Source organism: Sebastes umbrosus, chromosome 6, assembly GCF_015220745.1.
Source record: "Sebastes umbrosus isolate fSebUmb1 chromosome 6, fSebUmb1.pri, whole genome shotgun sequence".
In the NCBI taxonomy this organism is placed as follows: Eukaryota; Metazoa; Chordata; class Actinopteri; order Perciformes; family Sebastidae; genus Sebastes; species Sebastes umbrosus.
The window spans coordinates 18,201,983-18,228,568 of record NC_051274.1 but is presented as its reverse complement, the minus strand read 5'-3'; the positions used below and the strand labels follow the sequence as shown (position 1 = coordinate 18,228,568).

Below are 26,586 nucleotides of genomic sequence, written 5' to 3'. Positions count from 1 at the left end.
TCTCCATCTCTCTCTTCCTCTCTCTCTCTCTCTCTCTCTCTCTCTCTCTCTCTCTCTGTCTCTCCATCTCTCTCTTCCATCTCTCTCTCTCTCTCTCTGTCTCTCCATCTCTCTCTTTCTCTCTCTCTCCATCTCTCTCCTCCATCTCTCTCTTTCTCTCTCTCTCCATCTCTCTCCTCCATCTCTCTCTCTCTCTCTCTCTCTCTGTCTCTCCATCTCTCTCTTTCTCTCTCTCTCTCTCCATCTCTCTCCTCCATCTCTCTCTCTCTCTCTCTCTCTCTCTCTCTCCTCCATCTCTCTCTCCATCTCTCTCCTCCATCTCTCTCTCTCTCTCTCTCTTTCTCTCTCTCTCTCTCTCTCTCCTCCATCTCTCTCTCCATCTCTCTCCTCCATCTCTCTCTTCCTCTCTCTCTCTCTCTTCCATCTCTCTCTCTCTCTCTCTGTCTCTCCATCTCTCTCTTTCTCTCTCTCTCCATCTCTCTCCTCTCTCTCTCTCTCTCTCTCTCTCTCTCTCTCTCTCTCTGTCTCTCTCTCTCTCTCTCTCTCTCTCTCTCTCTCTCTCTCTCTCTCTCTCTCTCTCTCTCTGTCTCTCCATCTCTCTCTTTCTCTCTCTCTCCATCTCTCTCCTCCATCTCTCTCTCTCTCTCTCTCTTTCTCTCTCTCTCTCTCTCTCTCTCTCTCTCTGTCTCTCCATCTCTCTCTTTCTCTCTCTCTCTCTCTCCTCCATCTCTCTCTCCATCTCTCTCCTCCATCTCTCTCTCTCTCTCTCTCTCTCTCTCTCTCTCTCTCTCTCTCTCTGTCTCTCCATCTCTCTCTTTCTCTCTCTCTCTCTCTCTCCTCCATCTCTCTCTCCTTCTCTCTCTCTCTCTCCATCTCTCTCTCCTCCTCTCTCTCTCTCTCCTCCATCTCTCTCCTCTCTCTCTCCCTCTCTCTCTCTCCATCTCTCTCTCTCTCTCCTCCATCTCTCTCCTCTCTCTCTCCTCCATCTCTCTCTCTCTATCTCTCTTCCTCTCTCTCTCTCTCTCCTCCATCTCTCTCTCTTCCTCTTTCTCTCTCTCTCTCTCCTCCATCACTCTCTCTCTCTCTCCTCCATCTCCCTCTCTCTCTCCCTCTCTCTCCATCTCTCCCTCTCTCTCCAATCTCTCTCTCTCTCTCTCTCTCTCCATCTCTCTCTCTCTCTCCAATCTCTCTCTCTCTCTCTCTCTCTCTCTTCCTCTCTCCATCTCTCTCTGTCTCCTTCTCTCTCTCTCTCTCTCTCTGTCTCTCCCTCTCTTTCGTCATCTCTCTCTCTCTCTCTCTCTCTCTCTCTCTGTCTCTCCCTCTCTTTCTTCATCTCTCTCTCTCTCTCTCTTTCTCTCTCTCTCCATCTCTCTCTGTGTGGCAGTTGCATCCATCACAAACACAAACTGCATTTTCTACAGTTAAGGATGCTGGCTGCCTTTTTTTCTGATTGAATGTGTTGCTTTGGGGGGTTTGTTGGCCATAAAGTAGCTCCCGGTGTTACGGATCAGGCCAGACCATGTGGGGAAGCACCTCCTGGTTGACTCATTTCAAAGAAACAGACCCACTACCGGTGGAGCTTTGTCATAGTGCAGTCATGCTCCCACACAGATGAGATGCAACTCATTCCTAAAAGGCCAGCTTCATTCCCTCTTTGGGTTTGATTGATAGATTCAAACCTACATCACACGACCACATGTTGTTTTATAGATGCCATTCACTATACAATAAATGATGGAAATTTAGTTTGTTGTCATTTATTCAACTAAACCATGAGGTGTATATGACTTGACTTTGGACTTGAGTTGAGACTATAGGGCTGCAACTAACAGTTGTTTTCATTGTCGATTAATCTGTCAATTATTTTCTTCGATTAATCGATCAGTAGTTTGGTCAGAAAATGGTGAAAAATGTCAATCAGTGTTTCTAAAAGCCCAAGATGACCTCCTCAAATGTCTTGTTTTGTCCACAACTCAACGATATTCAATTTACTGTCTAAAGATACCAGTAAATATTCACATTTAAAGCTGCAGTAGGCAGAATGTTGTTGGGCATCATTGGGCAAAACTTCCATAATAACCTTCTGAGAGAAAACTAGACTTCTGCACCTCCTCATGGCTCTGTTTTCAGGCTTTAGAAAATCTAGTACATGACGGAAGACTTTGACCAATCACAAGTCATTTCAGAGAGAGAGAGTTCCTATTGGCTGTTCATTCAACGGAGGCAGCTGTCAATCACTTGCGAACTCCGATCAAACGGTTTAACTAGGCAGCGCTGATCAAATATGAATCAATATTCTTCTATTTCACAACTTTGTCATTTTACAGCTAAACAGTACACTAGTTGTTTGGTCTATAAAGTGTCAGAAAATGGTGAAAAATGTCAAATAGTGTTTCCCAAAGCCCAAGATGACATCCTCAAATGTCTTGTTTTGTCCACAACTCAAAGATATTCAGTTTACTGTCATAGAGGAGTAAAGAAACCAGAAAATATTCACATTTAAGAAGCTGGAATCCGAGAATTATTCCTTTTTTTTCCCCTTAAAAAACTATTAATTGCTTATCAAAATAGCTAGCGTTTAATTAAATAGTTGACTTCTTGAGAGTATAATCTGTAGATATATTTATTTATTCTGTTAACTGCTCACTTATATTTCAGTAAATTGTATTTTCACACAAGAAGGTTTAAGTGTTGATTCAAAGCCTCCATCCTGCTGAGGACCAAATTCTGGTGGGTAAGTAGAAGTGAGCTGTTTATGATGGCTTAAAAACAAAAAGAAATACTGTAAGCGACGTTTAAAACACAAAGAGAACAGTTTGCCTGTAAGCTGATTGATTTGAATTGTGGTGACAAAAGTGATGCAATGAATTTAGTTGAGTTGATTTTATGAAGTGAGTCACTGCTGTTAAAACAGTCTGAACTTGGCTGTGAAGCTTCAAACCTGTGGAGTTAACAGTTTGCACAAATCCAATATGACCTTCTAATTATTTCAATACGGCATAGAACATCGCCAATAAAGGCGCCTCATACTTTCAGAAACACTATCAATGTTTCACCTTGAAAATGTTCCTCTGTCTCACAAAGACCTTGATTTGAATATTTAGACATCCGTATGCTGTGGGTAGAGAGTTGATGTTTTATAAACCAGATGAATACAGTTTTAGTCCCCAAGAAATCTTTGTCATACAGTATCTCACCCACTGCTCAGTGCACGTCTGGTCATTTCAGTGCATTAAGCCGTCTTGTCCTATAGACAAGGCAATCATGAGTAGAAAAATAGAGTGATTTGGTGAATATTGAACGTCCACTGAGTTTGATGTAGTGTGGGAGGGAGGGCAGTATTCAGCAGGGTAATTTCTCTCCATCATAGCGACGCTGTGACTGACTCCCATCTGTCTATTACTTCAAGTGGAACACTGTGGGCGGTGTTCCAATCACATACATAAAGCTGGAGGAGTGCGGGGCGTTTTGTAAGCTAAATATGCATCCCAGCTAATAAACATTTGTGAAAAAAACATAACATATTTGCTGAAAATGTGCTGAAGTGACACTACTGCATGTTAAACCTTGGCACAAAGGACATTTTAAATGATGAAAGATTTGAAAAGTGCCTTGTTCAGCTTGGCGGGAGCAGTGGCTACTTTTAGCTCCCGCTCTGATGCAGCAGCACAGACACTGGTCCACAGCAAACAGGGATCGGATAATACAGTGAGAGCTGCTATCTGTTTCAACACTCCCAAAGCTAGCAGGCAATAAGAGGCCAGCAGAGGAGGTAATAAGAGGCACGTCCTACCAACTCATCCATCACCTGCCTTCACACAAACACACACATTCTTATTTCTTTACACTCCTCAGAATCATACGTTTCATGCACTCAATGCTTCCAGTACACATGGACGGGCACACACACTCAATTTAGAAGACATATTTGATCTTCTTAATGTGGTTCTGGTGACTATTTGAAAGTGTGCTGTTATTAACTGTGGGGGAGGCCACAGGAAAATTTAATGGCAAATCCCAGCATGCACAATTCAACAATCAATGTAGGGAAAATGTACAGCATTTAAACACTTTAAGGGCAATAAAGATGGAATTATTCACATGCAACAAATGTGTAGCATCACAAATATATGATTAAAATATATTGTCTATTGTCTAGCAGCTCTATTTCCAGCAAAATGTTTAACGTAATCTCATCTCACTAGACAGAATTTTCGAAAACTAACTTTACTAATATGTAGATTATGATTTTCGCCTTAATGTTGACAGAATTGACACATTATCATAACCTTTATCTAATGAGGTAGATCTGTTTTGCGAGAGAGAGCTGAGTACAGCAGGAGAAATCAAACTGAGATAACACAACAAAACACAGCCAGTCACACACAAGCACATACCGTACAAACAGCATCAGAAACTATCAGAAACATATGTAAAGTTTATATTTTTCCATTGGACCAGTCTTTCAAGTGTTAAAGCCCTTAGTAATCCGTTCCATTTATATGGTGCCAAGTAGTGGAAGGCAATAGAAGTGTGTAGTTCTCTGCCTGTTGCTAGAGAGGTGGTATGAGAAGCATCAGAGTTCAGGATATCTCCATAGTCGAGCACAGATGTGATGTTCGACAAGAAGCGAAAAACACACGTTATTCTGATATAAGAAACCCTTTTTTATTTGCAGTTCCACATGAGGTTGAATGTAAGACTGCTATCTAACCAAATTCCCAAATACTTCAATTTCAGTACGAGTTTGAAGTTTGAGACATGGCTTGATTTGGAGAGGAGCCATGCACATATAAAACTGTATCATCTCCATATAAATGGATCTTCTAAGTCTGTGTTGGAATAATAATATATGTAGATTGTACATAACAATGGACCAAGCACGTAACCTAATGGTACCCCTTTGGTTAAAAAGGGAGGCTGCTGTGAGACCATCAGTATAGATATGGGGCAGCTGTGGCTCAGGTGCTAGAGCGGGTCACAAGGTTGGCGGTTTGATCCCCGGCTCCTTCTGTATGCATATCGAAGTGTCCTTGAGCGTGACCTCAGACTGTATATAAAGATGGACAACATGACAGCTCCATAAAAGTGAAGCCAAAACATCTTGATCGCCCCCTGGTGGCTGGCTGCAGTATAGGTCATAAATCTCACCCCCTCCATGTTAGCGGATGGGACATGAGCCAAACTAAAAGGTCAAAGTATGCACCAAATAAAATTTTCCCAAAGATGATTTCTGTCATTTTAGGTAGTTCTCATCACTGATGTATGTTCAAGTGTTCATTTTTCTGATAAGTTTGGTATTAAATTAGTTATTTGATGATATAAAAAGGGGCCGAGACGTCATGATCGACAGCTGTGATTGACAGCTGTGATTGACAGCTGTTCTGAGTGAAATAGTCGAGCAGCCGAAGGCTTGAGAAATGTACGAGAGAGGAGATGTTATAGAGATATTATGGTTAGTTGTTGTGTCTTTCTGGCCAAACAGCTAATGTGGTGCTAACGTAGCAGCTAGGTGGCTCACACTAACAAGCTGTGGCCGTGCTCGGCTCGTGATTGGCTAAGGTGGGTGTGTGGGCGGGACCTCGATACCAGCCCACCGTTCACTGCTGCACCACTTCACTTTTGTACAGTGGGACACTGCCCCTAATGCTTAGGGTGAGTTGAATATCGCTACGTTGTGCTGTGTACGCTTGTATGTGATGATAAAAATAAAGTTTAAGATCCCATATGTTCTATCAAACCAAAGTTCCCTCCAGTTCAAAAGATTTACTTAAAAGTTCCCTTTAGGAGCTCCTTGCTTGCAGGAACCAAATATAACAATCCAGTTTGTGAGTTAATTAGACCATATTGGCACCGGTGTCGGTATGCACTCTTGCTTTCTTCCTTTTAAAAGAGCCACAAATGTTTAACACAACTCCGCTGCAACAGCTTATTAAATGTCTGCTGCCTGCGAGCAGCATCATTCACACTTCATTAAAGAAGCACACATGGCTAATTTTGTGGCTTTATTTATAGTAAAAATACTTTAGATACATACAAGCTGTACATAAACCGTCTCAAGAAACTCAACACCAAACTCTTCTCATGGAAAAGAAAACAGTTAGAAATGAACAGATACAAGGCAAAAGAACATGAGAAAAAAAAATCAAAACAGATTTCAAAAGGTGTGCAAGTGAAAGGCATTTGTTTTCACAATGTTGAGAGTCTGAAGCCTCCTGTCGCTCCACTGGGAGGAAACTCAAATTTGAAATGAAAATATTTTTTGCCACCGTCTTTTATTTCCAATGTTCCAATGTAAGCTCTCTTTCAAGATTTAGCCAGATCAATTTCCTCCCAGGTTTTCTAACATAAGATTAAGTAGAATGTATTCACTGTATGATTGGACTTATGCCTTATCAACAGCTCAAAGCCCTGTAATCTTTTTAAGTATCATCCACTAAAGCCAAATCCTTGCACAGCTCAATAAAGCCTTGTAAAATAACACAATAATAGAGAGCTGAATACGCCTCTACATGTCTGTCATGTGCTGACAGTGAGCAGGTGTGTCAATAGTTTTGTCACACTAGTAATAGTTTCTCCGGCAGTACAAGAGCACCGAGCTGATTAAATCTCTCTACTTACATAATGAAATCAGAAGGCGACGTTCACGAATGGCACTGCTATGGGTGGCGTTTTGGTCATCGGTTTATGGTGAAAGTGAAACCTGAAGGCGGGTTTGACGCTTGATGAACCATCGGCAACGTGATTTGTGCATCACATTAGCTTCCTTATTCAATGCGTTATTACTTTTTGGTGATTATTCCAGGCGGTGTGGCAAAATACAAGCTTTGAGAGAGAGCATTGTATTCTTTGCCACACAAATGCAGCGCTCCGATGTAAGCCTTTTCCCCTACAAACACTAATCTGTGACCAAACAGAGGCTTACAAAGTGAGTGGATCAATATCAAATGAAGAGGCTCACTTAAAAAGCCGTAAATGTGATAAAATATAAAACTTTTCGTCACTGCATCTACTCACAATGGCAATTTCTCTCATCATCAAACCCACTTTCTTTTTTTCTTTTTATAAAACTATATCGCATACAATCGTTTTTGCCCCACCAGTAAGTCAATTTGTGTGCATTGGTTTTTTCATCTCTCTCATGAGATTGTTCTTGGTCTTGTCACTCAGAGTGCAGACACCTACTGTTTCAAACTGGCAGTGCTCCAGGTTATCTCCCACTTTATCTGCTGATATTATCCTCTTGTCTTGCCTCCTGTCCTGCAGCTCAAATGTCTCGGAGGCAGAAGTCTTGACATGTTGTCCGGTTCCTCGGGTCCCAGATGCCGGCGGCTCCTCACTCATTCAGGGATAAGATGATGTCATCCTCAAGGTCAGAGTTGTCGGAGCTGTCTGTTTGTGCGACAGACAAATACAGATTTAGAAATGTGGGGATACAGAGACTGGAAAAAAAATGTGAAAGAGCCACTATATCCTTTTTTTTTTTATCTGAAATTCATGCTTCCTTTGTCATTCTCTGGAATAAACCAAGACAGCAGTTTTTATATTCCACTGGGAAAGACAACATTTCCTCACAGTGACCAGACAGGCATGAAAACACAGAAACTGGACCAAACATCGGCGTTGTTGCATCACTTAGCTGAGACTGCAGACCAGGGTTCTTTAAATGTATCTCAACTTATCCAGGCTAACATGCTGTTATCAGGCTAAAGGATCCTGATAATTCTCATCCAGATAAGTGGGTTGCTTTGTTAAACTTCAATAACAGTGCACTCTTATTTTGAAATAAAGGCAACATGAGTAGAGTCTGAAACCACGATCAGTATTCATATAATTGGCTCACGATATGATTGCATTTACTTGAGGTAGGTGTGTTGGGAAACCTCCCAGCATGCAATTGGGCAACAGATTAATGGACATAAGTGTCATTTTATGTTGCATTATTGTTTCTGGTGTTAATTTGTTCAAAAGGCCTTTACATATTGGGGGCGTGACGAATAAGCAATACGAAAATGCGAAATACTAGCCTGCGAATATTATATGCCTAGGGCTTTTATTGTGAACGGTAAGAACGGAAGGAGTGTGTCTGGTCTGCGCTGCCTTTGTCAAGGTTGAAAGAAGTAATAAAGTTTGTCATCTTAGTTCGGACTACGGCACCTCCGTGTTGTCGTTTCATAAATACACGCTCAACTCAACTGGTTCCGCACAACGTGATCGGTTGATGTCTTTATTCGCAGTGAAAGTGAAAGTTATGAAAAACGAAATTGTTCTGAAAAAAAAAAGGATGATGCTTTTTCACCGCGTAATATTCTCGTTCAGTGTGACAGTACTCATGATAAAAACAGCTGTTCATCAAAATATATTGACGTGTGAATTAATCGCACAAAAAACAGCCTTAAATTGTGCTCTTCAAAAATGTTTCCAGTTTTCACATTTGGGGTCAATTTTCACAAATGTGTAAAGTACACAAAATCATTTTATAAACTTTATCCAGCTTAAATTAATTGTTTGTTTCAAAAATCGTACTGATCAAAACCTCATCATAATGTCGCAGTTAAACATCAGTTTCTGTTTCCATCAGACTTTTAACAGTCAGAGTTTGAATTGAATTCAAGTCTTTCTTTTCTAGGGTTGCTTCTTTTTTTGGATACCCATTTTATTTTGTTGTATATTTTATATATCTATTTTTCTCTTTATGTGAAAATTAAATAGTGATAATAACCCCAAGTTTTGTACAGGTTTTAATCTAAAATCAACGTCCCTCTAAGGAAAGAAGTCATTTGTGTTTGAAAATGACTTTCTTTATGGGGTTTAAGCCTGCACTTTTGCAGATTTGAGCTTTAAGGACTTGTTGCTCTGACAACACCTGAAGATTAATCTTTAAAGAACTGAAAAATCCTGACTTGTGTCAAATCATCTACAGTATACAAATCAAGCAAACCGAGTTATCCACGTATCAAGAACAAGGCCCAGATAATTAAAAATTAAAAGAAATAAACAATAAAGAAAAGATTTACAGAAGGCAAAAAATACATATTACGGATATTTAAATTCTTGAACTCAACGACGCTGTAAGACTCGATAAGAACCTGTGGACAAACTCGCTCGCTTGAAGCGCTACTCACCATTGTCGCCATCCAGATCAACGTCGTCGTTATCAGAGTCATCGTCGTCGTTGTCGTCCTCATCGTCGTCGTCTCCGTTAACATCGTCTTCGAGAAGGCGTGCCACCTCTTCATCAGAGGGAGATAATTCATCATTACCATCATCCTCCTCTTCGTCGTCCTCGTCCTCTCCGCCGTTCTCGTTCTCCAGCTCGGCAATGAGGGGATCTGTATCGATGTCGTCGTCTGAATCCTCGTCATCGTCGTCATCTTCCTCCTGATCGTCATCCTCCTGGTGCACGGATGACAAAAGAAAAAAAGGTAAATTACAATTACAGTAACCAAAGAGGCACTGCAGTATCCAAATTAAAAGAATAAAGTTAGAACCTGATCCTCCTCATCCTCCTCCTCTTCCTCTGCCAGTCTCTGCCGGCCAACCTCATACAGCCTGCACACTGTGTCGGTGTTTACAGAGTCTTGGTTCTACGGGACAGGCAGGAGGAAACGGAAATTAAATTATTTCATATATTTAAAAAGACAAATAAATGATCACAAACTTTAGCCAAAAAGTAAGGCACATTATGATGCAGGGCTGAACAATTAATCGAATATTAATCGCAATCACAATTTTGCCTTCCCACAATTAAATGAACATGATCAACTGCGATATTGATGTTTAAAATGCGTGCTCCAGTCAGAGAAAACTCTGCTGCATATCAAATCAAGTGCTTCCTAAAGTTATAGGCAACCAGCAGGCAAAACAAAAATGCACTGAATTCAGGTGAAGAAGAACCTTATTTTAAGTCTTAGTTTTGATGCAAAGATTTCTACATTAGCAGGAATGTAGCACAACACGGAAGTGAAAGCAGTGCTCGGCTTATTTAAATGTGAAAGATACAAATATGTAGTCCCTAAAATCAATGAATAATCATGATAAATAATTGTGATTATCATTTTGGCCATAATCATGCAGCCCTATTATGCTGAGAATTTACCTCAATCACAGCTAGGTAGCAGTCTTTGGTATCAGTGCAAAGGTCAAATATATTCCTCTTGACATCAATAGTGGCTGAGAAAAGAGCAAAGAACATGTGTAAGAAGTCAATTTCTGAAAATAACAAAATATTATAGCAATTGAACATGATTTCCAACTACTACAGTGTATAATATATACTCAAAAGTGGGACAAAAATAGGGTCTCCAAGTAAATAAAACCTTAATTATCATGAACGAGAAAAGCTAAATTATAGTGGGGTGAGGGCAGGACGCCTTACCGATTGGTTTGTAGTCCGTGGCATTGAAGGTCCTGAACGATGAACCAAATGGACTTTTCATCTGCATCTCCATCATGTCGTCTTCATCGTCAGCCTGCAACATTGCTGTAAAACCAAAGAGCCGCAGTATGAGTGAGAGAGTGAATAAAAACTGTTAACAGCGAGCTGGTTCGCCGTAGTTCAGGCTCCTGAGAGGTCCAAGTGGTCGTCGTATGAGCAGAGCCATTGCGGCGCGCCCATGGCTCTTCCTGTGAGGTGGTGTGAACCAGCTGGTTCTCTCTGATGCCGGTCCAACGCTGAGCCTTTTGCCCATATGGCTCTGAGTGACGGTGGCATCAAGCGCACACACACACACACACACCTCTACAGGCTCTGTTCACACCTCTCTACAAACACACACATGCTCACTTTGCTTCATAATTGCCAGCCTTTCACTCAAACACACCTTTCACACACTTTGCACCGACTGTGGAGCGAGTTGCAGGCTTGATGCCAAATGCTCTAAATTACCCATCATGCAGTGACCTCTGTATTTACCTCCATAGATGACGGTGCCGTTGTTGTTGAAGACTATTCTGCACTGGTCCAGAGCGGGAACTGTGTGGAGGAGGTGGAAGGTCCGCAGATCCCACTGAAACTCCAGCTAAGGACCATGACACCATTTTTCATTTGTATCAGCTAAATCTGCTACGAATTTAATTACACAGCGATTAAAACCATCCCCGTGGGTAATGAAATCAATTTTCAGTGCAATAAATATTTAATGTTTAGCGGTGAAATAAAAGCTCAACAGTCATTGGAGCGACTACAAATTTAAACACCGATACAATCCTTTTTTTTTTTGTCCAGGTCAGATTTATGAAATGTTCCACTGTTTACTCATTACTTAAGTCCAATGTTAGAACAAGCCCTCTAGAACCGCAATAATGTAATGACTTAAAGAATTTCAGGGGATCTATTAGCAGAAATGGAATAAAACATGCATAACTATGTTTTCATTAGTGTAGAATCACATGAAACTCTACTTTATTTTTTGTGCCAATTAGCAAATGTTAGCATGCTGACACACTAAAGTAACATGGTAAACATTATACCTGCTAAACACCATCATGTTAGCATTGTCATTGTGAGGATGTTAACATGCTGATATTAACATTTAGCTTAAAGTGCACCGTGGCAAAGTACAGCCACACAGAGCCGCGAGCACTGCTGTAAACTCTTTGGTCTTGTTTAATGGGATTAGGGATGAGACTGTTGCCACTACTGTACTCTTATCAACCAAAGTATTGAAGTCTCAAGGATACAATTTCCGTGTTCACGATGACCTCCAGGCCGTTGGGATGGAACACGCCGCTGATGTTCATGTTGAACTTGTCAAACTTGTGGATGGCCTGAGCCGTGCGCACGTCCCACAGCACGCCGTCGTTCAGCACCAGGTCATCTGTCGGGTTGAAGGTGGCACAGTTCCTCTTGTAGTTGTTGGCCAGGTCGGGGTTGTTTAGAGTCAGAGTTACCTGACCCGTCTGGATGTCATAAATCTGGCAAAGAGAGGAGCTGAATGTTAGTATTCACCATTGATGGGTAATGTTATTCTGTATTTATCATTTCATATCATCATGTTCAAAAATACATACCCGTGCTATGTGTTCCTTAGTCCCAATCACACGATCTTGTGACAGCTTACTGAACTCCACATAGTGGTCGCCCAAAAAAGAATGCCTGAAGACAATGAGAGCAATAGTTTATCAAAAACATGGAGCCAATGTGAGTGTAAAAACCTAAGCAGTTTAAAACTTATAACTGCTTAAAGAGATTGTAGAACAAATACAAATCCATCAACAGAGTCCCAGTGATGCCTTGGTTAAACTGTACGGATGAATGATGCTTAGTGCTGCTTGTGTTCCATGAACTGAAGACTGCAGCCCTCCGGCTGTTAGCGTGCATAATTAAACAGCATGTCATCTCCTTTCGGCAGCGCCCTCTTTTGACAACATAAAGCTGCTGTAGCATTGGGCAGAGAGGACCACATACGTGCACGCAGTGGGATCACTGACGGGCTTAATTGAACTGTTCATCGATAGTCTACGGTCAGACAGTATTCATGTCGTACATGCTTTCTTGCAATTTTGCATTACAAATGTAGCTAGTAAAAAATGTGGGTTAAGTGTCACTTACTTCATGATGAAGACTGATTTCATGCCCCACAGCGCAGACAGAGGGTAACTCCAAGAGGCTGACGTTAAGAGCAGAGAGCCATCCTAAAAACACAAAATGCGATGGTTAAAGATGTCTTAAACTACGTATGTCTTAAACTTCAATCATCCAAGTGAAGTAACAATTTGCCAAACCCATTTTCAAGTAGAGGGGGGCTTTAACCACTTCAACTCCTTGAGGATCCGCCACCCTCGGCTTACTTTACTAGCTTTCGGAGGCTGTAGGAGGCTAAGATTTAGAGCTAGAGTGAAGGAGGATAAATAACGCTCCAAAGTTAGGCTAAATTTTGGTGAGGAAAAACTGGCATGGCCATTTTCAAAAGGGTTCCCTTGACCTCTGACCTCAAATATATCTGAATGAAGAGGGGTTCTATAGGTACCCACGAGTCTCCCCTTTACAGACATGCCCACTTTATGATAATCACATGCAGTTTTGGGCAAAAACCATGCAGTTTTTTTGCATGCAGTATATGTATATAAATGTCTTATTTTCACCTAACAGTCTTGGAATTTCATAAATTGGGTATCACTGTAAAGCTGAGACTCTTGTGGATCAAATGAGCCCAATTGTATTCATGTGTGATGATGTTAGTCCCCATAGTAGCCATTTCATATAGTGAGACCATTTTTTGTTGTGACCTCTAGGATAATCACAGCCTCATTAAACTTGACATCCACAAACTAGAGACCTAGGACATTTAGAGGATGTATGGATTTCCTGGGTGGATTGACAATAAGGGGGTTTCTGAGCAGTTTCCAGAACAGAAGTGCTCGCCATCCATTCGCCGAAAAATGCAATTCTTGCAGAAATCTCCAAATGTCAAAAGTTTTTGATACCAAATCCCAGCATGGCTTTTTCTGTGGTGTTCCTCCAGATATTGGTGTCTTAATGTGGTATTTTGGAAGGATTATTGATCTTTTTTTCAATTCTCCAGTGGTAAAAAATAGTTAAATTTAGCACCAAATCTGTGTAACAAATGGTATCACCCAAAAAGTGCTGTAACAACTTATGAGACATGATAGAGCATGGGAATGGCCATCATATACTTCTATCATAATGTTCTATGGTAAAGAGGGGTGGAGTGGAAGAGGTTAAATATTTTACATGTGAGAGGATAAGTAAGAATACATTCAGCAACACCAGCAAGACATAGCATGAAATTGTTGATATTCTTGTAGCTTTCTCTACGAACCCGTGAGGGCTCCAGGTGAGTGATGGCTGAGCTGTGACAGCTGTAGCTGGCTTCCTCCTGGCCTGTAAACACATTGTAGAGCTTGAGCTGCCCCGTGCACGTCCCGAGCATCAGGAACCGCTCGCGAGCTGAGAAGGCACAACACATGAATCCGCTCTCGTCCTCTTCTGCCTCCCTGAACACGGAGATGGGACGGAACCTGGGAAATGGAAAATAGAGAATGTGGAGAAATTGGTTGGTCAAGTGATCCCGCGTTAGGTTCGAGGAAGGAAACATGAATCTAACAAAGCTAGACTCACCTGCTGAAGATGAGATGTCTGTCAAAGCAGCCTCCATCCACTCCTCCGTATTTCGGATATATAACCCTCCGTGTGTGACGGGATGTAAAGTTGATGGGTGCTTGGCGTCTCTGTTTGGGCTCGGGGCACTGATGGGGGGTAAAAAGGGAGAAAGGCGGACATGTTGCCACGGGGTTTTTACAGCGTGCGTGCTGTTCCCTCAGGTACTCTGTGATGATGCTGTCTAATGCGGGCGGGGAAGGCAGGTGTCTGTCAAACTGTTTCTTCATGGCTGGACTCTGGCTGAAGGCGCCATGGTCCGACTTCTGTCTCAGCACCCGAGGTTTCTTGCAGCTCACAGTGCCGCACCCTACCGCTAGCCGTTCACGAGAGAAAACGATTCGTCCGATCAGCGGGGAGCCGTTGCTACAGGGTGGGACGGTCGTTGAGGGGAAAGTAATAGAAGAACACAAAGTGAGTTGTGATGTAGAGGGACGTGTTTGTGGATTGCTGCACCCTGGGGGGGATGAATAGCTTCCGAGTTTTGACACGACACCGTTGGCCAGCCGTGGGGTGCGGGGTAGAGTAGCAACGGGGGTAGCGGTCGAGGGAGGAGCGACAGGAGTGAAAGCAGAAGCTGAATGTGCAGAATGAAGCAGACATGCCATCGGGAGATCCGCCTCCTTGGTCAGTGTGGTGGCGGTGTCATGAAGGCCTTTGGCCACAAGGTGGTTCCTGATGAGCAGCAGCAGCTCTTTCTCAGGGAAGGAGATCCTGGACTTGGCGACTACACTGGCCCTCTGCAGCCACGCCAGAGACACGTCCGTACCGATCAGCAGCGGCTTCCCAGAGATCCTTTCTATCAGCTCAGCTGCAAACTTACAGAACTTGACATGTTCACTGCGTTTGTCCTGGAGCACCGGCTCCTTCATGAGCTGCTGGATGTGTCCGCTGCTGAACAAAGGCAGCTTGCTGATGATCTGTCTGACGGAACTGGAGCGAGACAGACCCACCAGAGCCTTACAGGCCAGGGATCGGATCTGATCTGCATCTGTAATGGGCATCTTCACCGTCAGCAGGGACAGCAGCACCTACAGGACAGACGCAGGATGTTAAAAACAAATGCTGACAGAACAGAGGGCATGTTTGAATGTATTTTAGGAGGGCTCCCAACTGAGTGAACTGACCCAGTAGTGTCTAAGTAGCAGCCATGATAAGAGCTGGATAAATCCTCTGAATGCTAAGGAAAGACGCTTCAGTGCTTTGGTACTTATTTATCCTAGGAAGAACAGAATCCTTCTTTAAAAGAGCCCTGTTTCAATCTGTCTAGCCAACTTTTATACAAACATTTCTGAGCAAAACTTATTTACAGAACCAACAAAACATTTAAACAAATGTTCTAATGTTTGTCACATGTTTTAATTTTAAACTAGTCCAAGTGTAGTTGGAGCCTCTTAGCACAATGGTTGTCTTCTAAATCACAATTTTAAGGCCTGACATATAAATGCATATGCAGGATGAAGACATCCTTGTGTTATGCAGGGTAATTAGATGTCTATAGATGCCACAGCAACAGATTTTTCTTGCTGCCTGTGAGTTAGCATGTCATGTCTGTCCAGTTTTCCTTCTGCAACGTCCCAACTGCATGTCGACGTGATTCTGAAACCCAAAATCTTCTGCTGTGCAGGTCTGTGCCTTGCATGGCAGCTCTAATACATTCAGTGCGTGGATGTGTGTGTGTGTGTGTGTGTGTGTTGCTGTGTCTCAATTTGCGTAGTTACGTACTTACACTTGCTATTTTTAGTGCGTAAGTGCGTTCACACTGACAAGTATGGCAAAATGCAGTGCACTCTAAGTACCCGGATGTTGTACTCAAAACGGTCAAAATGTTGAGTGTGGAACACTGGACACTTCTCACCTTCAACGGTCGCCATCTTTGCTACATAGTGGAAGAGGAGGAGCTTCCGGTGAGTGCATAAGAGCCGTGTGTGATTTGAGACAACACTACCCTGCACTACTCACTATGCAAGTAAGTACACAGTGTGCATAGTGTACTACATCAAAGCGTACTAACGGAAGTGTCTGAATGGAGACAGAGCCTTGAAAGTGAGGCTTTAAAACGTGTGCACTGTTCCCAAGATAAAGGCACTTTATAAATCCAGTCCATTTACCACTGCAGCGCTTAGCAGCACCATCACAATGCACAAATATGTCTAAAAGTTCCGGCCACTGCCGTCGTACAGAACGACTGAAAAGACTTCGAGGTCACCTTTTGTCAGTGTTTTACAAAATGTCAAGTACAGCCTTAAAAAAAACTGGAATAAGTTAACTCTACCTTGATGCCATTGTTGGACTGCACCACGTTCCACATCTTAGTGAGCACACTCTCGCTGGCTTTGGTCTGCTGAGGCAGGCGGCGACGGGGGGTGCCTGCGATGAACTTGCCAATGCTGGACATGCGTTTGTCTGGAGCACAGACACAGTTGATGACGACCTGCAGAGCCGACTTCTGAATCTCGGCATCATTCACAAATACCTCTCCCTCTGCCACTGCCAGGACTATACTCATTCCTGAGGGAAAAAAAAACAAAGGATTAAATTAAAAACCTTGGACAAAAATAATACTTGGATTTGTGCCATCTCTCAGCAGAGCTGGGCACCGATTTTATGAAATAAACTAAAATGAAAATACAAAGCTACTGCATGTTATTACATTCTCTGGAGGGTGATAATCATTTTAATTTTATTACACTACATTTACAAAAAGCAACTGCTCAACGTCCTGCTCAAATATAATGGGACACCAGACCAGTGCACAATGGACACGTTTAAAATAACAGACGCTAACCTTACATTAGAGCTGTCCTCAACCATAGAAATTCTTAGTCGACTAACACTGATGATTTTGTTGACTAATCGATTAGTTGATTTAATTGACAGATCTGCGAAAATGAGTTTCTCCACAAATAATAATACAAAATCACCACTTTACATCTTGTGTTTACCAGAGATGTGCTCATAGGTTTCTTGGAAATAAGTCATTAAGCATGAAAAAGCATTCAAAAAATGACTAATCGACTAAAGAAATCTTAGTAGACTAAGACCAAATGACCAATCGACTAAGAGGGGGCAGCTCTACCTTACATACTGTACTGTATGCCATGCTGCTTGATGTGTTAGTAGGGCTGTAGTCAACCACAAAAAAAAAAATCGACTGAAATTCTAACGTCTCTTCAACAAATCGATTGGCCGATGGGGAAAAAGAATCTGCACGTTATCCTTAAATTAACTAAACTGGCCAAGAGTGCACTGAGTTCACTCTACCTGGAAGCCTAAATGAATTATAAATAAACATAAAACGCTATTTGCAGCGTATTGAATTATTTTAACCTAATTTTTTATAGTTATTACACGGCTTTGTTGAACACTCGATTCTGATTGGTTAATCACAGCGTTCTGCGGTCTGTTATTTCTTTATAACAAACCGTTGCTATGTATAACAGACCGTTGCTATGGACGCAGTTCTGATGTCGGACCATGGCGGACCATTTTTGTGTCAAATTATTGATTTCTTAAGTAATTAGCCGTGTATTAAGCGGGAATAATGTACAGCTAGCGGGTCATTGTTGTGAAATAAACCATGACTGGGAAATGCGACACGACCCCGAACACAAAGCCCTGATTATCGACCAAGTGACCAGAAGGTGTCAGTCCTACGTGTTGTTGACTATTGGCTTGGCTTGTTTCATATATAATACAAAACACTTAAGTAGCATCATACTCTGATAACAACACCTACCAACTGTTGAAACAGTGGATCCTCCCTCATCAAGCACAGCAACAGCCTCAGACAACAACAGCTGGGTCTTTGGAACAACAGTGAGGATGCTCAGGATGTCGAGAGCATAACGCACCGTGTCGCTCCTACAGGGAGAGAAAAGATCATCATTACATTACATTATCAAATCATTATATCACCACATAACACATCACAAGTCACTGAATAATTGGAAGTGACAAATGCTCTTTTTGTAAAAAAAAAAAGGAAAAGGCGATAAATGAAGCAAGAAGAATTGCTGTCTGGTCCGTACCTGCCATAGTAGGTCCTCCAGTCACAGGCGATGGAGATGAGCTGCAGGAGGAGCTGGACACATGACAGCTTGTGAAAGACCTCTGCTGGTTCCCAGTACAGTCTGAGCGGACCGTACTCTATCAGAAACTCCATCATTTCCACCACCTGCTCACGGGTATAGCTGACCGCCTGGAGAATAAAACAAAAACACAAACTCATTTACAAATTAAAATGTTTTCATTATTAAATAAATTGTCCAGGAATGTCAATCTCACTTATCCTTTGTCCTCTGTGTACCTTGTAGTAGGGCTGGGAGTGAATGGGGGCACCCCCCTCTGTGCGCTGCAGGGATTGCTTCACCTGCTCCACCTTGATCGCCAGGTGGGCCTCGAAGTACCTGCGCAGAGCCATGCAGGTGTGCTTGGCCGTCTGCCTGCTGGAGAAAATCTCATCATCACTCAGCAGCGCTCCCTGGTCCTCGGGGTTCAGGATCTCCAGTGTGCTGATCTGGAAACGGTCCATATCATACATTAGTACACCTACACCATCTGTTATGTTGTGATACTGATTTGATTGCTTGGTTTATCAGTTCTTGAAACATATCATGTTTTCTGTGAATGATACAGATGGGTACGTTTACATGGTCACAGTGAGGGTCACATGCAGCGGACTGCTGGTTTGTCCTACCAGATTGACGAGGCGTCGGAGCCCGTCCTGCCTGTCGAAGAGCTCCAGGACGGCACGGAAAGAGAAGGAGATGGAGAAGAACATGGTGGCGTGGCAGCAGCCGGACGCGTGCGAGCATTCCAGCAGCCACAGCGTGTAACCAACCACATCTGACAGGATGGAGTGGGGCAACATGCACACCTTGAGAGGAAAGGACACGCCTATGAATACAAATGTGCACTACTACTACTACTAGAGCAATACTGATAAAATCTAGTATTCTTTTTAGCAAATACCACAATTTTAATGTCAAGATTATTTTGTGAATGGATATATTGTCATTTTGATAACCTTATTTGTATAGAAATTATATTTTCTACCATATTTTATATTATTTTTAACACTATGAAATGCAGCCTTTTACATTGATATAATACATAACACAACATACAGATGCTGCATTGACTCAAAACAAACACCTCAAAACAAGAAAGCGCCTCCTGTTTCAATTAATGGCGATCTATGCAAGATAGAATATATTAATATATATTAGATTTCAATAGTCATTTTCCGCAGCATCGATACATGGATACAAGCTGCGTTTTCTGTTTTGTACCCTTTCCATGGCGTCCTGGTTGTAGGCAAGGTAGTAGAGGCACAGAGACACTCCGGTAGCAGCCATAGACGGCCTGGGGATTTCCAGCAATTTCTGAACTCCTCCGTGAGCCACAAACTCTGCCGCAAACTTCTTGTGCAGCAGCAGAGAAGCCAGGTACTGCGGGGAAGAGAGAAAAGTAGAGAAATAAGTCAGAAGTGCTCGACCTTGTTGGTGTTTCCACGCCATGGAGGTTCAACTAGGGGAGATAGCGTTTACCTTGAGAGCCTCAAAGGTGAGCTGCACGTCATTGGTCTGCTTTAGATCCATATAATGCATGAGCAGCTCACGAGCTCCCATCTGCATGAACACCGCCAGCAGCTGGAGGAAGGAGGAGGAATGGGCATTAAGAACACATTAATCATGTAAATTGGCTTTACTATGGAACTAGAGCTGGAGGATTTTGAAAATAATATCTAATTGCTATTTATTTTGGCTGATATTGCAATTGTGATATGATTTGTTATATTAGAGAGAATGATCATATTTACATAATTATTCTCATTTTCATTGAAAAAAACATGTTAAAATGATTATGTTTGATTTATACAGGGATCTGTACCATACAAAAAACATTTTTTTTAAGTCTGTAGAATATGATGTGTAGGCCAGGACATCTCTGCAGCACCACAATATTTAACTTAAAATGGTATTTTGACACTGCGATTTGAAAATTGCAATAGGCCATATTCATTTTGGATAAAATTTTGATTAATGTGCAGCCCTAGATGGAACCCTGTCAATGGCTAGTTGCTGGAACCAATGCCAAACATACAAAAAGCCGTGTTAGCCTTTAACAATTTTCTGTATACACCAAAAATGCATGAGATGACCCTTCAACACCACTCTCATAGAATCAGAACAGAACACAATCATTTCTTTAATCATAATTAAGGAAGACTGACATCTGCTGGTAAGTTTGTGACAAGACAAGAAAAAATTATAACTTTCATAAAGTGATAAACAAAAACACATCTAGATGCTGCAAAACAGTATTTTACTATACGCTGTGTAGACTGCTGATAATGGACAAACCTCCTGATACTCTCCCAGAGGTGTGAGATACTGCAGGATGAGCCTCTGCTCGATCTCTGGGGTCAGAGGGTACAGGTGATAATTGTTACCGATCACCCAGGGGCTCGTCTCAGACCAGCTGCTGTTGGAAAGCTCACTGAAGTTCCTGTCTGGGTCTGGCAAAGAGAAATTGAGCTTCTGTTTTAAGGTCCTGCCGCACTCCCTCTCTGCCTTCCTCTTTAGGTAACTGCTGCCATCAGACACGCCTTGGTGTATGAATGTACCCGGGGCGGACATGGGCTTCATCATGGTTTTAACAGCCGAGTTGGCGCGGCTGCCGGTCTTATGAGGGGAGTTGAGTCGGAACGAAAGCTCGTTTTCAGGCTCGATGGTTGAGAAGGGAATTTCGCCGTCCTCCTCTGGCCCCGTCCCCTCCCTCTCGGCTCCGTTTCTCCCCGGTGTGAAGGGCTTCTCTTCAAAGCCTCCGTCAACAGTCTCCTCATCCAAAGGTAGCAACGGTTCACTCAAAGTCTTCCTGGGGCTGGGCCGTTTGATATCCCTTTTATTCTCAGCATCCTTATCCTGAAGCTCACGCAACCGATGCAGCATCAAAGGCACCTGTCAAAGTGAGGCATGAAAAACAAGTTGATGGAAAAGTTACCTCTTCGCATCGCCTACTGATGATGAGCAAACTGCTCTGATGCTTTAAGGGATAACGCGGTTCTATCAGTTGGTGTAATACCTTGTCTATCACTATGTACTTTCACATTATTCATTAACATAAAAATGACATTTGAGACAGCAGAATCCCCTACTGACCAAAACAGAGTTCTCCTCCCTGTAGTTGGCTGCAATGTCCTGGTTCTCCATAGCGCCGGCCAGCAAGCCCGTGGCGTAGATTCTGAGGGGCTGCTCGGCCTCCTGAGCCCACTTAAACAGCCTTTCAACTATGCCCTCCTGAGAAGGACAAACAGAAGAATAGTAAAATAAGTATAGAAACAAGAATATGAACAGATTCTTAATCAAAAAAATTATTGAATACTGTATTTTGCCCAACTTGCTCTTATTTTTTGATAGCTTCCGTCACAATTTCACAAGTGTAGTTGTAAATAAAAGATACTGTAGTTTTTTTAGTCTACGTTAACTTTTTCAAATTAACCTTTAAAAGACTTTGTAACTTTAAAAAAAAAAGAGTCAGGTGACAGTTTATGTCTGTCCTCACAGAGCGGCGGTCAAAGTGTAACTAACTTGCAGCCTGGACTGTGACTCCTCAAACAAAAACGGTTTTAGGGAGCAACTTGTGTTGTCTCTAATTATCTACATTTGATGAGGATGTTGTTTAGTACCATTGAGTCAGTAATAACTTTCACTTTTCAAATCTTACTTTGTGACCCTACTCTGTTTTTCACTAGTATAACTACTTGAGCATCCAGACATTACCGTCTATCCTATTTCATTGTCAACCGCTTGAATACCAAAGAAACCAGTGTTTCCAGAACTCTTTCCTTTTTATGCAGCTTCCTCTTTGTTGTTGTGATGGTCTTCACTATTTATGTCAGCATGCGAAACACAAATGTATACTGTTGCCAGTAGAAGGCGTGTAAACATAGGGACTATTTGTGCCAATAAAACAAAGCATATTGTGTCCATCACTCCCACCCACATTAGCTTCGGGCCAATAGAAACTCTGATATGATTGTGACACACAGCAATGGGTTCATTATTTTTGGGTTGAAGCACGTACTGAAAGTCAGCTTTAGACTGGCAAGTTTAAATAGCTGGATTTATTATTTCAGTCTTGCTACTGTTCATTTTCTGAAAGCTTTTAAGATCAATTACTTGAAACGTAGGCTATACATGCTGTCAAGTCGAGTCCAAATGCAATTTGAATAAAATCACCTTCTGTTTAAAAAGTACACAAGTGGTATTAACATTAAATAATACTGCAAATTTCCCCGCTGTGGGACTAATAAAGGATTATCTCATCTGATCTTAACATGATTCCAATTTAAATGTGTTTCTGTTTATCACTATGTAATAGCATCTAAGAAAACAAATGGTAGTAAGCATATGCTTAATTATGTAGTTAAGAGCGGGTCCTTGGAAACGTTTTTCCCTGTAAGGGGTCCCTGGCCCCAAAAGGTTTGAGAACCCCTCACTTAATATACCTTTAATCACTAAATACAGCATAATGGATAAAAGCTACAGGGTAACATAACAGCTGAAATAAAAGAAACACGTTGATTGAACTGAGAACAAAACTAAATGCTGTTATCTTATCATGAACTCAGAAATAACTCACCTTTTCCTGAAAGACCACAGCCGTCTCCAATCCAGGCATGATGTTCTGAAGCAGGCGACATGCTGCTGCATTGAGGGGGAATTCTCTGCTGGTCATCACATAGCTATTCACCAGCTACAAAAGGAAGAAAAAAGATATATCACCTTCTGGCTCAGATGCTATAAACTGTCCCCCGTATTTTTGCATGAAAACAGTCAATCCATCCATTCTTACTGTGTTCATAAAGTCATCATTCTTGAACAGGATCTTGAGCAGGTGCCCTAACACGCATTCAGGATCAGCTCTCCCTAGTGGCCAAGAGGGAAATGTCAAAAACATACACAATATACAAAATCACCAGTAATCTTCCCCATTATGTGATCTTCTTATTTTCCATACCAGGGTGTCGATCATCGAAAGGATCTGGATCTGCTTTGTGGTACTCTTCTGTCTCTTTCTCAACAAGCTCTGAGATTCTGAAAGCACATCAACCATCTTTAAGTCACACCCACCAAAACACAGCTTGTGAAACTAAATTGGGCAAGGCAGCTTTATTTGTTTAGCACATTTCAGCAACAGGGCAATTCAAAGTGCTTTACATAAACATTCAAGAACATTGTGACAAAGTGCAAAAGAACATTAAGACATAATTAAAACAGTTATAAAAACATAAAAACATTAAAGATTAGAAAATAAAAACAAGCTGAAAATAAAAGCTAGGATAGAAGCTAAAATAGAATAAAAGAGTAAAAGCTCTAGTGCAGTATAAGATCATTATCTAGTTTAATAAAAGGCAGCAGCAGCAAACAGGAACATTTTAAGCTTTGATTTAAAAGAACTCAGAGTTGGAGCAGTCCTGCAGTTTTCTGGGAGCTTGTTCCAGATATTTTGTGAATAAAAACTGAACGCTGCTTCTGCATGTTTAGTTGTGACTCTGGGGGACACTAAGCAGACCTGATCCAGATGACCTGAGAGGTCTGGATGGTTCATAACATAGCAGAGGATCAGAAATGTATTCTGGCCTTAAACCATTTAGTACTTAGACTAAATAATAACAAGAAACATACACATAGCTACTTACTTGGTGAGGATGTTAACCAGCTCCTGTGTGCTGCCTTGCTGCTCCCTCTCCCACTGTTCCAGTAGAGCAGTCAGCTCTGCCTTGGAGTCCACACTGGCAGATGCCGACGCCATAGCGCAGCCTGTCAAAAGTGGCGTACACTTAATATGTGTTCATTTCATTATAATAATACATTATTTACAACTCAGTCCACACTTTTGTCCTATCTGCTACTCCATGGGGATTGTAACAAAGCATGCTGCTGTGACCTATACTCTTATAAAGTAATACAGGAACTGTAGTCAGATGATATATTTCTCTAAAATCAGGCGAACAGTGAAGAAGCAGATTTGCTCCATTGCTTCACTAGCAGTTGCAGCTGACCTCAAGGGACTGCAACTGTCAAACACTGTTGTACCACAAGTTAGATAGATAGATAGATAGATAGATAGATAGATAGATAGATAGATAGTAACTTTATTGATCCCGAGGGAAATTCAAGTTTCAAGCATCACAGTTCCATAGTGCAAAACATGTTAGTAAAAAGGTAGTAAAAAAAGTTAGTAGTGCAAAGTACAAAGTACAAAACAAAATATACCAGATATAAAAATACAAAGAGATGAAGAAAAATGTTAAAACTGAATATAGTGCAGGGTAACAGCTGTTATACACGACTATTAAAAAAGTGCAGAAGAAAATGTTAAAAATGAGTATAGTGCAGGGTAACTCCAGTAGCTTAGTCTATGAAAGTGCACTGAGTGCATTATTATCTGTCCTGCAGACCGTCCTCCTTTGTCCCCCCCTCTCTAGAGAGGTGTTGTACAGTTTGATGGCCTGGGGGACAAAGGATTTCCTTAGTCTGTCTGTGGAGCAGATATACAATTACAACTCAGTCCACACTTTGTCCTATCTGCTACTACAGGGGGGTTGTAGCAAATCATGCTGCTGAAGCCTATGTTGTGACCTATACTCGTATAAAGTAATACAGGAAAGCATAATAGTAGTCAGATGATATATTTCTCTAAAATCAGGTTAACAGTAAAGAAGCAGATTTGCTCTATTGCTTCACTAGCAGGTGCAGCTGCAACTGTCAAAACAAGCAGCACTGTTGTACCGCAAGTTAGCATATACATTCAAATATTTATGCTTTTTTTTGGGAACTACAATCTCAGCACCAACACTTTGTGTGGTTCCCTACATTTCAGTCATAGTCACTCACTGAAGGAGACAGCAGCAACACTCACTCTGCTTGTTGCGGCTGGTGTGGTGTACTCTTATAAAGTAATACAGGAAAGCATAATTGTAGTCAGATGATTATATTTTGATCAAATCAGGCGAACAGTTTAGAAGCAGATTTTCTCCATTGCTTCACTTGCAGGTGCAGCTGCAACTGTCAAAACATGCAGCACTGTTGTCCTCACTCAGTGAAGGAGACAGCAGCAAACTCATTCTGCCTGTTTCGGTGTGTTGTGTCTAGCTGCTAGTACTGTGGCTAAACAAGGAAGCTAATATGCACTTAATATGTATTCACTTCATTAATAACACATTATTTACAACTCAGTCCACACTTCTGGCCTATCTGCTACTCCAGGGGGATTGTAACAAAGCGTGCTGCTGTGACCTACACTCTTATGAAGTAATACAGGAAAGCATAATTGTAGTCAGATGATATATTTTTGATCAAATCAGGCGAACAGTGAAGAAGCAGATTTGCTCCATTGCTTCACTAGCAGGTGCAGCTGCAACTGTCAAACAGGCAGCACTGTTGTACCACAAGTTAGATAGGTAGATAGATAGTAACTGTATTGATCCAGAGGGAACTTCAAGTTCCCAGCATCACAGATCCATAGTGCAACACATGTTAGTAAAAAAAGTTAGTAGTGCAAAGTACAAAAAATATACCAGATGTAAAAATACAAGATGAAGAAAACTGTTAAAAATGAGTATAGTGCAGGGTAACAGCTGAGATACAGGACTATTAAAAAGTGCAGAAGAGACTGTTATAAATGAGTATAGTGCAGGGTAACTCCAGTAGCTTAGTCTAAAGTGCACTGAATGCATTATGATCTGTCCTGCAGACCGTAGTTAGCATATACATTCAATTATTTATGTTGTTATTGGGAACTAACATCTCAGCACCAACACTTTGCATGGTTCCCTACATGCAGTTATAGTCACCCAGTGAAGCAGACAGCAGCAACACTCACTCTGCCTGTTGCTAGCTAGTACTGTAGCTAAACAAGGAAGCTAACACACTTAGCTCACTAGCGACACTCACACACCTTTGAATCCCAGTATAGTAGTTTAGCATTAAGCCTGATGCTGTCCTGACATGTAGAGTTTATGGTGTCATACTCTGAAGCAACAGAACGTGTCTGTACATGTAGCCTAGCAACGCTAAGGCGCTAGCTCGCGAGCAGCATCACAGGTAAACCTGGCTAGTGAGTTAGCTAGCATGCTAACTTTACCTCGTTTGTTCCGCACACTTCTTCTTCGGGTTTTAACTAATTTCACAAGACTCTGTATCCACCGATCATCAGTCCAGACTTGATGACTCCCAGGTGAATATCTAGGTATCGATCACAGTTTCACAGCACGAGCTTTAACGTGCTTTATTGTAGCTTTGTGTTCACGGTTTATTATCATTATGGCGAACACGTTCCTCACGTCATCTCACCAGCGACCGTCTACTTTTAATGACGTCACGACTCCACAGCAAAACATTGCAGAATACCATTTAGTGCTTCTTCATTTATTCTGGCAGTGTGACCAAAGC

The 26,586-nt window shown here is 41.8% G+C and overlaps 1 protein-coding gene across 2 annotated transcripts; it reads right to left on the bottom strand.

Moving 5' to 3' along the window:
• Positions 1 to 5,992: 5,992 nt before the first annotated feature.
• On the bottom strand, positions 5,993 to 26,495 carry LOC119490218 (DDB1- and CUL4-associated factor 1-like). Of its 2 annotated transcripts, none has more exons than XM_037773458.1 (25): positions 26,279 to 26,495; positions 23,832 to 23,952; positions 23,150 to 23,226; positions 22,985 to 23,058; positions 22,772 to 22,885; positions 21,289 to 21,426; positions 20,491 to 21,087; positions 19,675 to 19,776; positions 19,417 to 19,575; positions 18,822 to 19,001; positions 18,432 to 18,641; positions 18,154 to 18,323; positions 17,862 to 17,986; positions 16,398 to 16,633; positions 14,084 to 15,153; positions 13,785 to 13,983; positions 12,554 to 12,636; positions 12,013 to 12,097; positions 11,683 to 11,916; positions 10,916 to 11,009; positions 10,379 to 10,483; positions 10,100 to 10,173; positions 9,492 to 9,587; positions 9,126 to 9,396; positions 5,993 to 7,392 (listed from the first exon to the last, which is right to left on the bottom strand). In XM_037773458.1, exons 2-25 carry the CDS (start codon positions 23,942 to 23,944, stop codon positions 7,337 to 7,339), a joined length of 4,662 nt encoding a protein of 1,553 aa, XP_037629386.1. In that variant the 5' UTR covers positions 23,945 to 23,952; positions 26,279 to 26,495; the 3' UTR covers positions 5,993 to 7,336. The 2 variants fall into 2 exon arrangements, with proteins under 2 accessions (XP_037629386.1, XP_037629387.1); XM_037773459.1 differs by lacking the exon at positions 26,279 to 26,495 and adding an exon at positions 26,093 to 26,248.
• Between the last annotated feature and the right edge of the window lie 91 nt (positions 26,496 to 26,586).

What these genes read in the sequence shown, in the direction of transcription:
- LOC119490218 (XM_037773458.1), bottom strand. Translation starts at nt 23,944, where the DNA reads ATGGCGTCGGCATCTGCCAGTGTGGACTCCAAGGCAGAGCTGACTGCT. An exon ending in TGGAGGACCTACTATGGCAG is followed by an intron (nt 17,987 to 18,153) that starts GTACGGACCAGA and finishes CTCTCCCTGTAG; the next exon opens with GAGCGACACGGTGCGTTATG. An exon ending in ATCCACTGTTTCAACAGTTG is followed by an intron (nt 16,634 to 17,861) that starts GTAGGTGTTGTT and finishes TTTTTCCCTCAG; the next exon opens with GAATGAGTATAGTCCTGGCA.